The 17508-nt window shown below is 44.6% G+C and overlaps 1 protein-coding gene across 2 annotated transcripts in view; it reads right to left on the bottom strand.

The window, feature by feature from the left end:
• LOC142588399 (short transient receptor potential channel 4-associated protein-like) overlaps nucleotides 1-17508 on the bottom strand; it is a 127631-nt gene that overhangs the window by 96565 nt on the left and 13558 nt on the right. For both annotated transcript variants that reach the window (XM_075700058.1, XM_075700069.1), the window contains exons 3-6: nucleotides 15808-15930; nucleotides 15534-15594; nucleotides 15368-15435; nucleotides 13997-14150 (exon numbers count right to left, since the gene is read on the bottom strand). In XM_075700058.1, coding sequence (XP_075556173.1) covers nucleotides 13997-14150; nucleotides 15368-15435; nucleotides 15534-15594; nucleotides 15808-15930 — 406 coding nt within the window. The remainder of the gene's footprint in view (nucleotides 1-13996; nucleotides 14151-15367; nucleotides 15436-15533; nucleotides 15595-15807; nucleotides 15931-17508) is intronic.

Below are 17508 nucleotides of genomic sequence, written 5' to 3'. Positions count from 1 at the left end.
GGTGCGCATAAGCATTGTCATGGTCACAGCATTTTTAAATTTTATTTCATGGGCTTTCTCGTTAAAAAAAAACTTAACGAATCCTTGGTTGTTTAAAATGCTGTTATCGGTCATTCATCAACGTCATCTACAACTCTTTCATTGACATATCATTGATGAGGTAAATTTATAAATTTAGCTAATTAAACATATTCGTGCGCAATGAACCGAGAAATATTCCCAGTCACCACCGCTAACAACACCCATCAAGGCACAATGAGCACCATTCGCGCCATGCCCTTGGTAATCTAATTCTTGGCGACCTTCAGTTAAGATAGCAGAACACCACAGAGTAAATGTGAAGTGACACACTGGTCATTGCACGTTTTCCAGTATTTCACATTGCTTGCCGAGAAAAAGCTTTAAGATATTTTCAAAAACAATCGGAGGAGAAAAATGTTCACTAGCTTTCTGGTCTGCGTCATCAACTAATATGTTGAATAAGCTCGATTGTTCGGGCTTATTCACAATTCTGCCATAGGCACCATAAAGCCAATGCAAAATGGCAGCCAATATTTCATGCGCTGAACTGTTGTTTGTAAAAATTTTTGGACTTGGTTTGCGCAAGTCGTGTCGTGAACATCGTTGCCGCGAACGCAATTTCGGAGCCTTGTGGTTTCACCGAACATTTAACTACGACCACAATTTGGCAGCTATGGTTGACTAAATACGTAACTTTACAGCTTGCATTCTGTGACGGCAAGATCCTGATTTTGTGTGGTGTGGCTGGGCAGAAAGTAGTGTAGCCTGAGTGCAAATTAATCTGAGTTATGATTGCGGTTGCCATTACATTTTGGTAACCAAGTTTCATGAAAGCAAGCAGGCCGTTAATGCACCAGCCAGTTACAGCCAACGCTCGTTACAACAAACCTTGATAATCCAACAAAAATCGTCCATTCTATCCGAAGTCTGTTCTACCTAAAATTGGGGTCACGATATGTTGTGAAATGGAGAAACATTGCATATACTCGGTCAATCCCGTAAGTGAAAGCAAAAACTATAAACACATCAACATTAAAACAAATAACTATAGATAAGTGGGTTTAGATGGTAATTGTCAAGTATGCGGTACGGCACTGTCTAGTCCACCGTTTTCCAGCTGCTTCTTGGCGATGAATGGAAGTTTCCCTGCCCTACAGCACACATACAACCAAACAACGGCAAGATTAATGGCCTGCACAATGGCGGCGAGTCGACGAGCCAGTGCTGCCATTGCCAACCGCCCGGCTCGTGCACATTGGCACTGCCAACGACACAAACGATGGCTATGGTTTGTTCTTCACAGAAAACATTGGCCGGTAGTATAAACTGATGTCTTAATTTAACCTTTCACCACATGCAATGACCACTGTCAAACGTGTAGAACGAATGAGAGATGTGGTACGAGGTAAGTTCAACTTGAGAGTCCACGTCTGGCTCCGCTGCACTGCATGCGAGACTGCTCGCAAGTGTATTCTTTGCTTAAAAAAAAGTCCACTTTTGAAAATTCACCAAGTGGCCAGAAATAGTTGCATGCAGTGCACTGTCACACGCACGCATCGCTGCAGCAAGGTATGGTGCATTTACATCGAGGAGTCAAAGTATGCCCAAAAAGTTGCCTGTTGTAACCGACAGTCCATTGTAGCTGGGTCCATTAAATGCGAAATTGGTTGCGTTGATAATATGGGCAGACCAAACTAAGCGAGACGAATAGCCCATTATATCCAAAAGTATGTTGTACAGTAAAACCTTATTAACTGCACCCTTGTTAATTCGGACTCATGCTTTTGTCCTGGCAGGAGTATGCATTATCTAATGCAATGAAACTTTCGTTAATTTGGACATATTTGGCCACACATCGGTTAATTCAGACAACTCTCGCAGCTCGGTGAGCGCTGGAGCATCGCAAATGTGTAACGCGAAAGAGCAGAAATTGCATTAGTGCATCGTTAGTCCACATTGCCATAGTCATTAGTGAAAATAGCACGTGAATGACAGCAATGCCAGAATGCTTCGTGCCTATTTCTGCCTTTAAAACCTTTATTCTTGCGTTTACCGCCACGCACAGCAACGCGTTGGCCGCATGCCTTCATGACTGCGTCGATAGAGGCCGCGGTTTCATCTGCGGCAATGGTGACAAACGGTAGTTTTGCTTTAACTCAATGAGCATGTTGGCGGCGGCTGCGGTTTCGTCCACAGTGGTGGCAGCGAAAGGTGGTTTCATTTTGGCTCGGTGCGCGCGTCAGTTGCGGTGCCTTTATAACTGTGTAGTCGCCATCCATGATCGTGTTGATAGCGACTGCGGTTTTGTCTGCAATTGAAACAAACCGTAGTTTTGTTTTGACTCACTGCGTGCATCGGCCACACGCCTTCGGCACCGCAAGGTCGCGTCGACAGCTGCCGAGGCTTCGTCCGCAGCGGTTTTGGCAAGGAGTAGTTTCACTTTGACAAGCTTTCTAAGATGAAGAGCACCAGCTACATTGTGATGGACAGGGACCAGCTCACTGGCGAAAAAATAATCGAGATGTGCGAGCAGTAGTAAAAAGCCTGTCTCAGATGAAAGCGCACACCGCAGCCATGCTGTGAGCGCTAATCTGCCACAAGATGACGAGAAGTGCAGCTTCCGCACAGCTTTTGCGCAAAATAGAAACATGATTGGCCCATTCATTCAGTAAATAAAAGCGTGTTAACATAGTAAGCATTTGTTTATTGTTTTCTTGATATCCTCGATAATTCGGCATTCATTTAATTCGGACATTTCTTTCGTTCCTGTGACATCCGAATTAACGAGGCCTTACTGTATGTGGATACGTTGCAATGGGCATGAACTGTACTAAATAACTTCTTAATGGACCCCTCATCAGGTTTGGCCATGTTTAACAGACAAGCGCAGCACATACATCACCCACTAACGACTGTCCACAAAATATTACAGCACGGCTCGCCCACAAAAACAGCTGAAACTTCAAACCAAGTGTTGTGTGCACTCCATCTCAAGGTAGCTTCACTCCCAGCAAGAGAGTAAAGGTAAGACTCACAAATGTGCCCATGTAAAACGCATTGTTAGCTACATCACTCACCATGACATATGACTTCGGTTAATTATGCAATGCAGAAAGCACAATGCCGCTGCTGCGAATGCAGCAAGAAAGAAAAAAAAAAAGAAATAACAAGGCGGGCTTGACGCATGAACATGACGCAGTCCCTTAGCTCCAGTGTGAGAGAAGGCAGGGAAATACTGATTGCAGATGCTAGTTAAAGACAACGGAGGGATTGTCTCTGTTGGCAGTGTTATGTCTCAACACCACAAAGTCTTTAACTGGACATCTGCCATGAGTCAAACTACCACCAATCCATCAGCACCTATCCAGATGTCAACACAGCATGGACACCAACTCTTGACGGGTCCCACAAAAGGCCCTCACCCCGCCCTTTCCCTGGCAGCCTGAGCGAAGAATGAAAAGGAGGGGAACGACGACGATTCGGGAGTCACAGCTAGGACGTTTACCACGAGTCAAACCACCACCCATCAGCGCCTATCCAGAGGTCAACGCAGCGTGGACATCGACTCTTGAGGGGTCCGACAAAAGGCCGTCACCTCACCCTTTCCCTGGCAGCCTGAGCGAAGGATGAAAAGGAGGGGAACAACGTCGACGACCTGAGAGGAGCAGGTTGCTTTCTTGCCACACATTCCAAACCAGTCTCTTCAGAGGCGGAGTTACCCTGTGTTGTTGCGAGCATGGGTGTGGTATCGCCACGAAGACGAGGAGTATGATTTGCTGCTGGTCAGTCTTCAGATTCCCTAGTCAACTTGCCTAGGTAAGATGAAGGGATTAAAAGCGGAGACTTTTCGAGAGTGAGGACAGAGGGTCCTGATGTGAACTTGGACGTTTAAAGAGAGAGAGAAAAGGATGCATAGAAAGGCAGGGAGGTTAACCAGAGGTAGTTCCGGTTGGCTACCCTGCACGGGGGGAAGGGTTAAGGGGGATAAAAAGAGAAAGAGTGGAAAGGGGAGATAGAGAGAAGAACTTGCTCCTGCATGAAGTGGGCGTTCGTAATGGAGCCGTGAAACTAAGCCAAGAAACCCTTTTCTTTCATTTTCTACAACCTGACGTAGCAGTCAATGGACTTTGTGGATTCCTTGCCCTAACGCCACCCTAGCCGCAACCGCAGTGATGCTTAACCCTTGGAAGTATGGTTAACAGAACAGTTAACTTCTCTCTCCTTTAATAATGAACCGATTCGAGCAATTATTTGGTAAAACACTCTTTAGGCAGTGTTTTACACGTTCCAGTTTAAAGCCAAAATTTGCAATGGGGCCTGGTGGGGATCCCTTTAAATTGCCTCACTATGCCACATTGCAAATTTTGTTTGCATGCTGGAAGTTGTAGGGTGCTGTCTAGGCAGCATTCTACAACAAGAATTTTTCAAATTGGTTCATTAGACAGTTTTATAATAGCTTTTGCCGCCTTACGTACGTTAAATGTAATCACCTTTGCAGGCCGTTATGGTTCGCATCCTTTCAAGACTTTTAGTTTACGGTACAGGAACACAGACATAAGGAAGACATAAAACAGGGCGCTGTCTGGTGCCTCATGCCAACGTATCCAAACATGACAATCCATTAGAACCATCCTGTTGTTGCTATGCCGACGCGTCTCATTAGGCCTACGGGTGCCGGTATCGCCAAACTATCTCAGAAATTGGACGCGCTATGCACTCATAACTAACGTTTCAGGCGAGTTTAGAGAAAGCAAAAACTCATTTTAATAGTTACTGCCAATCAATGCGAGTCAGAGCGCAGCCATCACGAGAATACACGCTGAAGCGAGTCATGGATGCCGCCATATTCAACAACGCTATTCCTTAGCGTCCGTAAACATTGCAAACGTTAAATTCACTAAATAACGTACATTATCATAACACACATAAAGCACAGGAGACTAATAATGCTGGAGCATGCGGAGTGAGGTCCACACCGTTTTGTTACGTACGTAATGCGTTCACGTGTGGTTGCAAACACTATTCTAAATCTGTCTATTATTAGAATAGAATGGAAACGGCACAATCTCCCGTTGCCATGCTGCCAGAAGGCCGCCAGCTTCACTATCAACGTAGACCCACTCCGTCTGCCTTGATTAGCGTCCACAAGCGACATTCTTTCCCACACTGTAGCTGAGGGACCACGTCACTTTTATGTCCCATGCCCTACCTTTTTTTCCTTCCTATTTTTGCTGCACGGCGCATCCCCAGTGGTGGTATTACACATTCTACGTTGGACGATTTACGGAGGACCTGTGCCACAATCGGTGACACTGCAGGTAGTGTGCCAAATGTAGAGGCATTTGTGCGTGTAACCTTGACTTTCTGGCTAGAAGCGGGGCTTCCTCAAGAGGAAGGGTGCGTAGGCTTCTGTCTGAAATTTCAGCAGTCTTCAGCCATGCAGCCATCCGATACTCTGCAGATGCGATTGCACCCAAGTGGTGTACGTGCTACGTTGCCTGTTTGTAAGGCCCAAACCTAATGAGGCGTTGTTTAAACTCTTCTGTAGGGTCAATCAAAATTTTTAGGGCGACAAAAACACAGCACATGTAAAGCGTCTAAGGTTAAAGGGACACTAAAAGCAAATATTAAGTCAACATGCACTGTAAAATACCATTTCAGAAACCTCGTAGGGCTTGTTTAATGCCAAGAAAAGACTTAGTTTAGGAGAAAATTGCATTCTTAGGGCTCGCATACCTCTAGGACAATTCAAATCGCCCGGTCGTGAGCACGGAGTTGCGATGTTGCACATGCACCAACTCCCTGTACTGCCGCTGGTGAGCAAAATGGTGCCCAACAGGCTGTGCTACGGTTTCTTGCATAAAACGTAGAAGTGCGGCCAGAAACCGAGAAGACAGAGCCAACAGTGCAGAAAAGGAAAGTGCGTGCCGAATCATACATAAACACAATCTTTGACGCTCGTCGCGATAGGCCTCGTTCTCTGCTGCTTGCAGTTGGTGCGAGTTTCATGAGCCAGCAAAACCAGCACAGCACTATGCAATAATGAAACTAGTGAAACGCGAACGCGTGGGCGACAGAGTCAAGTGAAAACGAAACTTTCTCACTGCCCACGTCATTGTCAAGGGTAACCTCAAAAAGTTATTTTTTTCTAAGATTCACATAGAAGTAGACAAATAGCATTTTCTTCCGTCTTATAACTTCAATTATCTTTTTATTATGAGTGGTTGAGTACTAGAGAAAGAATTATAATGAGGAGTCACTATGTCATCAGGCTTGTACTTGAATGTCCAGGTGGAGTTTCTAATTGTGCCCTGCATTTACTTCAATTCCTCTGTGGCAAACTTTTCTTCTTCTGCCGTGTCGCTGGTTTTAGACATGAATGAATAGTGGGGTACGGCTTAAGAGATGAGGAAGAGCAGTTAGAAATGATGGAGTATATCAAGTGAGGGGATGTACAAATAAAGCCACTGTGCTCTTCTTAACTGTGCTTGGTGGTTCCACAGTTACTGGTGACCCGGACTATGAACACAACCTTCAATTGATCAAACCCAGACTCCCGACAACTTCAACTTCGCTCCTACGACCACCGTAACCAGTCAGGTTGCAGAGGGACAGCTACCATTACCCTACCACAGCTATGGGTCGCCGATCACACATTATGGTTTATACAAACAGAGAACAAGTTCCACCGTTATCGCGTCACATCAGAGTTTCACAAATATGAACTCTTGCTTGAAGCTTTGCCGCTACAGGCCATGGCCGAGATACATGACAGCCCCGTCCAGCCACATCAGGAAACGCCATATACAACAATCAAAGAGGCTCTTCTTCATTGTCTCATCCGGCCTACGCATCGGCGTATTCAGCAGCTCCTTAACAACGAAGAACTCGGTGACTGACGTTTAACTCAGTTTCTACATCAACTGCAACACGTCAGTGGTGATCAACTAGACTCCTTGGACAGAGCTGTACTGCGCGAGTTGTTTCTACAATGTCTTCCAGCCAACATACGCATGGCTCATATCACAGCTAAGCATAAGCCCTTGTCGGAGCTTGCCAAACTAGCCGACAATATGATGGACATTACTCCGGCAGTCATAAATGCTGTCCGTAGCTCTCCACTTCCTGAAGTGGATTCCCCCCAGGAAACAGTAAAAGAGCTCGCATCTTAAGTCACCGACTTGTGTCAGGAATCGTGCAACACTCACAACTTCAATGACTGACCCTATTGAACTCTACAGCCTCTTAGGCTGCCTTCTATGAAACCACTGTTTCAACAACCCGAGTGTTACTACCACTGACGCTTTCGCGCTGCAGCTCGTCCATGTGTGTTACCCTGTTCGTGGCACATGGGAAACGCTCAGGCCGGTCGTCAACAGCGGTGGGCGATCATGGCCATGCATCAAGCCGCTTTTTCCATATAACCGACTGAATCACAGGACTGCGTTTGTTGGTAGACAATCGTGTGGAGGTCAGCATAATTCCTGCGTCCGAAGCTGACTGGCATCTCTGTGTAAAGTCAATCCCCTTACAAGCTATCAACTCTTCCGTCCCCGTAACTTACAAACAGAAGTCTCTTACCCTCGATCTCGGTCTTAAGGGGCCCCTCACCAGGTCTGGCCATTTTGAACTGACAAGCACGGAGCATGCGTTGCATGGTAACGATCGTGTCTGCTAAGTATTAAATCACTATGCGCCGTGGAAAGATATGAAATTTCAAACGGCATGCCGTTTTTCCTTCTCCTCACGGCTGCCACGCTCCAAGCCGGAGGATGATATACTCGCATCCCTGCACCTACGTACTCGAATCCGCAAAGTGACGTCGCTCGTGGTGACACGTGACTTCGAGAATTATTCAAGGCACCATCTGTTATTTGTGTAATCTGTTGCTTGAATTGACAAACTGAAGTTTAGAGAAATAATAATAAAACACACAAATAGAATGTCTGAGTGTTTTTTGCTTTACTTCGCACTAAAGCAAGAGAGATGTACTTCCACTTTGTCTGCTTGTTCCCATGGTCGTGCGGTCACGAGCACAGGTATCGAAACTATGCCATTTTCTACAGTGTTCCAGCACGTGATCATGATCTGTGATCCGCTTGTTCTGCCTAAGTATTCGTGTAGCACTGAATTGTACCGCTAGTCATGTGTCCTTGTGCACAGCGTGCAAAATTGTGTGCTGCACGAAATGATAGCTCGCGCGCAACGCCGCCAGAGGAAAACACATATCGCCGAGAAAAAAAAAACTGAAGGCACGTATGTGTCACATAATCCTCAAGGTCGGGCATGGGAAAACGCAGGGAAGGAATTTCGCTTGCGAAGGCTAGACGGGGTGAGTGGAGAGGGAGTCTCGCTATGCAGTGGAGCCCGCCTGCTGAAATCACGGGTTCGCGGCACTGAAATATTTCTATCTCGGCTATTAATGAGTAGACTTGAAAAATTTTTGTTGCAGAATGCTTCCCGAAGGACACGTAACAACTTCCAGCGTATAACCAAAATTTGCTATGGGGCCTGGTGAGGGGCCCTTTAAGAGAAGTTTGCCATGGCTATTTTGGATAGCAGACGTCTGCTATGCCATCTTAGGGGCTCAATTCTTGAGCCATTTTCATCTGCTCGTGGACATGAGCTACTGTCGCCAGGTGGATAACATCACGGGTCTGTCAATCAACTGTTTTTTGTTGCCCCTGACTGCTCTCAACCCTACTTTCACCAGACTGCCCACCTCACCCTATGCAGCTCTACTCAACAAGTTTGCTTAGATTACTACATAGTCTTCGATGGATAAAACCCGTAAACACTCGGTAACCCATTGTATCGTTACCATAGGCCCACCCGTTCACTGCCGCCCCCGCCGATTCGGTCCTGATAAACTTCGAGTTACCTGCAATAAATTCGAGCATATGTTGCATCTAACAATAATTCGTCCGTCATCAAGCTCGTGGTCATCCGCACTACACATGGTGCCTAAGAAGAACAATGACTGGCGCACTGAATTATCGCACAGCACGGAATGTGGTTACTGTTCCCGACCGCTCCCCGCTACCCAATATTCAGGATTGCACTGCTTTTTTATAACCAGCTCAACATTATTCAAAAATTGATCTTATGAGATCGTATCACCAGATCCCTGTTGAGCCAGCCAGCATTCCAAAAACTGCTATAACTACCCCATTCGGCCTTTTGAGTATTTACGCATGCCTTTCAGTTCGCGCAATGCAGCTCAAACCTTTCAGCGTTTTATAGATGAAGTCACCAGAGGCTTACCATTTTGTTTTGCCTACATAGATGATCTTCTCGTTGCCAGCAGCAATGCTGAAACCCACAAAGCACATTTACGTCAACTTTTCACTCAACTTCGTGATTACGATCTCGTCATCAATGTTGACAAATGTCAGTTTGAGGTTCCGGAGAGCGATTTTTTCGGCCATCACATCACCAATCATGGCATCACTCCACTGCCTGACAAGGTTCCGGCCATCATCGACTACCCGCTACCAAAGTCCACACGTAGCTTGCGACGTTTTCTCGGACTCATCCATTTTTATCACCGTTTCATCCCTGCATGCTTTAAGTTGGTGCAGCATCTTGAAGCACTCCTTTCCATTTCGAAAGCCGTGTCTACCACACTTCCTTGAGACACAGTCATTGATCAAGCTTTCACCGCCATTAAGACCAAGCTGCCCTTCTCCATCACCCAAATGTATGAGGCTGAGTCAGCTTGGCATGCTCATATTAAATAAATTATGGTGGACGCTTCTTCGGAAGCCATGGGAGCCACTCTTAATCGGTGGATTAATGGTGCATGGGCCCCCATCTTCTTCTTTTCCTGCAAGTTACGTGATACTGAATACTGATACAGTGCTTTCGGAGAGGAGCTCCTCACAACCTACCTCGCAGTGAAGCATTTCAGGTACTTCCTTGAAGGGCAACAATTTATAATTCTTACCGACCACAAAGCCCTTGTTTCGGCTTTTCATTCCTGCAGTGCCACCCGTACTCCTAGGGAGCTCCAGCATCTTGCTTTTATTGCCGAATTCCAGACAGACATACCCTACGTCAAAGGCAGCCTTAACAAGGCAGCGGCCACTCCTACATCGTATTACCATCAACGCCACGACATGTTCTTTCCACCTTGTTTTCCCTCGCGATGGCTCAAGCATGCGAAGATGAACTTCCATGACTCCTATCTTCTACATCCCTTTGCTTGGAGCAAGTCAACTTTTACGACGACGACATCACACACTGGTGCGACGCTTCACCCAACAGTACCCGCATTTATGTTCCTGCTCTTTTTCGTCATGCTGTTCTTGATACACTGCATTCAATCTGCCATCCAGGCATACATGTCACGTAACACCTTATCACTGAACATTATGTTTGGCCGCGCATACGTGCTGATATACCGCATTTATTCAAATCTAGGCCGATAGTTCTTTTTCAAATAATCATATACCAAACTCTAGGGTCGGCTTAGCTTCGAGGATTTTAAATAACGCACCAGTTTGTAATTGAGAATGATAAATATGGTGCACAGCTAGTGCCATCTAGAAAAGTCAGTATCGCAGCCGCTACTAGCTGCGCCAGTAGCCTACCGAAGTACACGAGCGACCTCACCATGTTGACCTGTGTCGTATCAGTATAGTGGCTATGTATTGGCATGCGGAGTGGCGTTAACGTAAGGGCACTAAACAGGCAATGCCCCAAATGAAAAGTTGTGCTAGCCGCAGAGGCATCATCAAACGTTCAAGCCGGGCGGGACTTCAGCATTGATGAGAAAAACGTCTGTCATTAGAGGGGGCAATGGGAGACGCCTTTTGTGTGTGCCACAATGAGTAGATGATGGCGGTAAGGAAAATAAGTGCATGATAACAGAAAGGAGCTGTTCACCGAGATCGCGCCATGTTTCAACGCGTACGAGTCGTGCCTCACTGTCTGCACATGCGTGGGCGTACGGACGCGAGCTTGCGCACATACGCTTGTGCGCGTCCGCAAGAGTATGAGGCTAGCAGCGATGACGACGTAGAGTGAGCTCGGCATGCTTATATTAAATACTGTTTTCATTTTTTGAACGCTGTCCTCACTTTTTTTTTCAGCTTACCTTCGAGGCAAGTTTTTAACATTTTTTTTTGGCTTCGGACATTTGGGGGTCGGCTTAGAATCGGGGGCCGGCTTAGAACCAGGGGCCGGCTTAGAATTGGGGGCCGGCCTAGATTCGAGTAAATACGGAATGAGATTGGGTCCGCACTTATACAGTGTGTCAATGTATCAAGGTGCAACAACACACCAATCCTCCATTGGGCAAATTCCCTCTCCCCAATGCTCGATTCGACACCATTCACTTTGACGTAGTTGGACCTTTACCACCATGCCATGGTTATACGTGTTTGCTTATGTATATAGATGGGTACACATGGTGTCCTGAAACAGCTCCAATGCCTGACTTAACGGCAGAGACAGTTGTTCATACTTTTCTGTCTACCTGGATTAGCCATTTTCGTGTGCCATCAACGGTAATCACTGATTGAGGCAGAAAGTTTGAGTCGGCACTTTTCACATCCGTAAGATCCCTTCTAGGTTGTGCGCATATTCGCACAACTGCTTACCATCCTACATTGAACAGCATTGCCGAGCAGCTACATCCGACACTTGAAAGCGGCACTCGCCGCTTAACCTCACGCAGAGGATTGGGCATCGCACCTACCCAATGTGCTGCTCGGCCTTCGGTCTACACTCCGACCAGAACTCGCCTGCTCTGTAGCTGAGATGGTTTACGGCTGCACCCTTCATTTACACAGTGACCTCATCAACCCCGTATCTATGCCGAATGTTTCGGATCCATCTTCTTTCGACCAGCGTCTATGCATTTTCATGCACAACTTGCATCCATCGCCAACTTCTGCTCACATGAATAAGCACGAAATTTTCCAACCCTCAAACTTGCAAACATCGTCACACATTTTTGTCCGTGTTGACACGCCTTGTCGTTCTCTTCAGCCCCGCTACGATGGTCCTTTCCCCGTCACGAAACGTTCTGGACACCATTTCACAATGTTGCGCAATGGGCATGAAAACACAGCTGCTATCGCGAGGATCAAACCGGCTCCCATTATCAACACCTCCGTCTGATCACCTCTTCAAATGACCACGGCCACTTGTCCGCAGGGGGTGGGCCCATCTGTGGCAAACTTCTCTTCCTCTGGTGCGTCACTGGTTTTAGACATGAGCGAGTAGCGGGGTGCGGCTTAAGAGATGAGGAAGAGGAGTTAGAAACAATGGAGTAGATCAAGTGAAGGGATGTACAAATAAAACCCCTGTGCTCTTAACTGTGCTTGGTCGTCCCACAACTCTTTTTTTAATTGGTTTTTTAAGATTGCATATTTCTCGACTTCTCTAAAGCGTTTGACAAAGTGAACCATGCATTGCTTCTTCATAAATTAGGCGTTCTAAACACAGACCCCTCCGTAATTAATTGGATTCGCGCGTTTCTGACATCACGTGTTCAATTTGTAACCACTAATGACGCTAACTCACCTTTAGCCCCAGTTGACTCCTGCGTCCCGCAAGGGTCTGTGCTCGGTCCTTTATTATTCCTAATTTATATTAATGACTTGCCCACTCACGTTTCCTCGAACATTTGTCTATTTGCGGATGACTGCGTCTTGTATCGTAAAATAACTAATTCTTCAGATATTCTACTATTCAGGAGGATCTCAATAACATAAATGAGTGGTGTTGTACGTGGCGCATGGAATTAAACATTAGAAAGTGCAAGACTATGAGGATTTCTCGTACTAACATCATCTGCCCCACCTGTACGCTAAATAACATCCCACTAGAATGTGTAACGTCATATCGATACTTGGGGGTTCACATTGCCAGCAATCTATCCTGGAAAACTCACATTGATCACATAACATCTAAGGCCACTCGTACACTGGGATACTTTCGTCGAAAATTTTCTCAAGCACCATCATCACTAAAACTCTTATTGTACACAACTTACATTAATCCACAACTAGAGTATGCGTCATCAGTATGGGACCCTGGTCATGACACCCTCATACAGTCTCTAGAGGCAATTCAGAATCGATCAGCCCGTTTCATTCTCACCAACTACCAAAGAACTGCGAGTGTCACTAACATGAAAGCTCTCCTTCACCTCCCGCTGTTATCAACCCGCAGAAAACTATCTCGCATATGTCTTTTCCATAAAATCTACTACCACAACACATATTTACGTTCTATCTTTGTCCAACCACCACCATACATTTCATCTCGCATAGACCACCGCCAAAAGGTAAACATTCCGCACTGCAACACCGTCGGCTTTCCATATTCATTTCTTCCCCAAACGAGCAAAGATTGGAATAACTTACCCGCATTACTTACAAGCATAATTGACACCAATAACTTTAAAAGCACACTTCAAAGCTTCATGATATAAATTATTGTTGCGTTTGCTTGTTCTGTATAATAACTGCTTTTATGACATTGTTTTACATTATGGCTTGTATTTTTATATCGTATGTTCTTTCCTTTTTTTATTTTGTTACGCCATGTATTTTTTGCCACGCTTACAAGTTTCTATTTACCATTCTTATTTTGTATACGATGTTCTTTGCCATGTTGTTCGCCTTCCTTCCTTATCTTGTGATTTGCCTCTGTATTTACTTACTTTGCCCCTCCCCTCTGCAATGTGCAACCGTACCTTGAGGGTATGATAAATAAATAAATAAATAAATAAATAAATAAATAAATAAATAAATAAATAAATAAATAAATAAATAAATAAACTCGATTACTAAAGCTCTGTTCCCTATAATATTTCCGCCTTAGACATCTTCGAGCATCGAGCATTAAACTATCACTTTAGCTTGACTTAATATTGGCCTTTAGGTCCCTTTAAGTACAAAGCTGCACCGGTAATGGTAAAAGCAGCTGCTGAAGATACTGCAAAGACAAGCATCATACTTACGTATGGTCGTAAGATTTAGAACCTCTCGGCGTGAAAGCAAGAGGCATTCTATGAGGTCACATGCTACCAAGCAGGTTTCACTGAACTGCAGCAGAGACAGCAGGCCCTGGAAAAGTGCTTCTTTATGGGAAAGTTCCCGTGCTACATTTGTATCCTGCAAAAGTAAGCATAGTGAAAAGAAGGGTTGCTGAAGAGGTTTACCACACAGCATATAAAATCTCAGAGAAGTAAACAAGCTGGAAGTGAGCATGCGTCATGTCTACTCATTTTTACCTCAGTCTTCAACTTTGAATTCTCCTTCATTGATCCTCATTTTTCAGACACTTCAAATGTGAAACAGATAAAATCTCACCATAGGTCCTCAAGATAAGAAACACTCAGATAAGAACACAGCAATAACTGGAGAAGCTGGTTCACTATATCATTTTAATGTACAGGCGCCCAAATCTTTAACTGGCATGCGCGAGCGGCGACTTTTCCGTGCGTCAGCGCCGTATGACGGGGCGCGGCTGCAAAGAGTCTGAGGCTAAGTGCATACGGACAAAGCGCGCTCAGCTGGGCCCATCGTCTGCTAAGCTGTTTCCAGCCTCGCCCGGTCATACGGCGCTGACGCACGGAAAAGTCGCCGCTCGCGCACGCCAGTTAAAGATTTGGGCGCCTGTACATCATTCCTTTTAAGGCAGAAATGAAGCAGTACACAAACACAGGGACTTTCAGGAGACTTTGTTGCTGGGTTAAGTGAAACGAGGGCGAAAAAGGAAACGAGGGGGAAAAAGCATGACTATCCACTGTCTGTTCTTGTGCATCTGCTTTCCCTTTTGTGTGTAAAAATGTGAAACAAAATTTAAAAAACAAAACAGTAGAACATGAAGAAAACATGATCCTATCATACAAACTGTGTCTGTGCACCCACTTTCAAATCTAGTTTCTTAAATGAAAAATCAGTTGATGGTATATCGCCTGCACAATGTTGAAGACAATTGATTTGACTGCAAGTACATAATGACAGTGCATATAATTGCTTTGTGAAGAAGAAAACTAGATTCTAAAATAGGTGCATGACGATTCCATGTTTTGGTAGACTCTACGATTAATTCACTCCATTATTAATTTCTGCATAAAAGAGAAAGTATATGAAAGAAAAAAAAATTAAGTATTTTGAATACAAATCAGATAGACTCTTGCTATTTGATTCCTATTCAACTAGATCAATTCACTATTCAAACTTGTCGACTATTCATTTATTTCTAATATATAAGGAAGAAAAACGCTCATTGAAGTCTCGAGGGAGACAAAACAATGGATGTGAGGACTTTTCCAAATGATTCTACTGCAGTATACGGAACAGTTCTGAACCATCAGCATACTTACATCTACACAGAGCCTATGTAAAACTTCAACGCAGTGGCTCTGTAGTATGAGGTAACGAGAATTGTTCACTGCAAAGATAGAAGACATAGACATGTCAACTATTTGGCCATACAGCAGAGTAGATGGTTGGTATATGGTCTTTTTCATTAAATTCTGGGTTCCTTACCATGCTTGACAGCAGTCTCTCTAGGAAGCAAGCTATACTGCATAATGATCCGCAGCAAGATCTGCAACATTAAAACAGCAGTTACCACAAAGGCCACTCAGCTAAACAATATCACAGCACCTCACAGTATGCACTCTTGTTTTGAAACATTAGCAAGACTTGAAAGGTCAAGTACACTGACTACTGTACCCCCTTTTTCTAAGGGGAACAGTATTTTTTTTTTTTTACAGCTGTTCGTAGCTACTATATTACAGAAAAACTTCAGGGCCGTTACCTCAATGCCATTAAGCTGCACCAACAGCTTCATAATGGCAGCAGGGCGACTTGAATCTGAACCATCGACAATATCCATTGATGAGCTCAGGTGAGACTGGTACTGTAGTTTTTGCTGCAGAGCCTGTGCGAGAGAAAGGTTCACATCGTGGGCCTTTTACATTTGAAACCTTGCAGCAAGACATTATGTAGCAAATCTTGTCAGGACGTCCGAATTACAGTATTAAAAAATTACAAGCCATCTAACCACATGCCCATCTAGATAAAGTGTAGACCCCTTTTAAGAGAGAAATGACCCCCCAAAATTTCATCGCTTTTGTTTTCTTTAGTGATCATCAACTCAATAATATTTAGTATACGAAGCCTCAGTTTTTCAAAAGCAAAACCAAATACAATAGCCTTCCCTTAACACTTTCCTGTCTGCGCCTATTCTCACCAATTCACACTTTGCCCCTTCCCAAAAGCTCGCGGACAGCTAGTGCGATTTATTGGGTCACATAGGACTACAGTTTCAGTTCTCTTTTTCCACCACACGCGGATTTTCAAAGCAGTTCCGAAGAAGGGGCATGGTCGGTGCAATGAGCACTCAGTTTCCAAGAGGGCGTCAGCGTTGCATGCCACTCAGGCACGTAAACGTCACATTTCTACTGATTCTAATACATCTGCACGAGAGCTTTTGGACTCTGGAATCAGCACTGATACAGAAAACAACTTCGGTTTGTCAGATTTCAGAACGGAGTTTTGCTTTCTTCACCAAACCGCTTCAAAGCTGCCGTGTGCCAATATAAGATATCCTACGTGCTCTAAGGGTCACAGTTCTTATCTGCAGGGTGTTAACATTCTTCAGTTGGGATCATTTGCTGGTGGCCACGCAGGGAGTCGAGGGAGCCGGCCGGGAGTTGACCTCAGTATAGCACTCGAGCTAGTTAGTAGGGTTAACAATTTTTTTTTTATATATCTCAAGAAATTTTTTACATAGGAACATGGTATTTCATGGAATATTGCAGAGGTAATTTAAGATGAAAATGTAATTCTGAAATTGTTAAATGTTTTTCTGTGCGAAGCAACAATTACATATTTTATATAACTTTTCTTTTTTTCTACAAATTTTTCTTCAAATTCTTTTTAATAAAGATGTTGTTTGGGAGTAGTACTTCTGGAAAGGAAATTCCTTCCTCTTCTATTTGATACTAAACACTTTAGTATCAAGCACGATCTGTGATAGGAAAAAAAGTATTTACTAGTTTACTCCCTGCACACACCTGCAGTGCAATACAAGCGTAGTACAACACTGGTACCATTCATGTTCCTGCTGCCAAAGACTTCACTGCACCTAATTTCATTGAGAACCCCTCCATGTCCATCGGCTGCTATAATCACAGCTGTAGCAGACGATCTACATTCCCAGGTGGAAGTGGGCCATTGGTTTGAAGAAACGTCTACATTTATTGAACTTGCATACTTATTTTTAAAGTTACACAAATTACTATGCATGCATATGGTATTATCAATAAGCTCAATTAAGGAACCTGTGTCTAGCATTCCTGATGTGTTGTGTGGGTAGCCAAGTGGATTGCTCGCCCGTGTGACACTCACACACGCTATGTAACATGAGATGCGGCGGCATTACCCCAGCAAGAGGTAACGATGATGATTAAGATTTTATGGGCACTAAGGCGAGATATGGCCAAAGAACGCCAAA

The sequence above is a fragment of the Dermacentor variabilis genome, chromosome 1, assembly GCF_050947875.1.
Source record: "Dermacentor variabilis isolate Ectoservices chromosome 1, ASM5094787v1, whole genome shotgun sequence".
Lineage (NCBI taxonomy): Eukaryota > Metazoa > Arthropoda > Arachnida > Ixodida > Ixodidae > Dermacentor > Dermacentor variabilis.
This window is presented reverse-complemented; position numbering and strand designations above follow the sequence as displayed.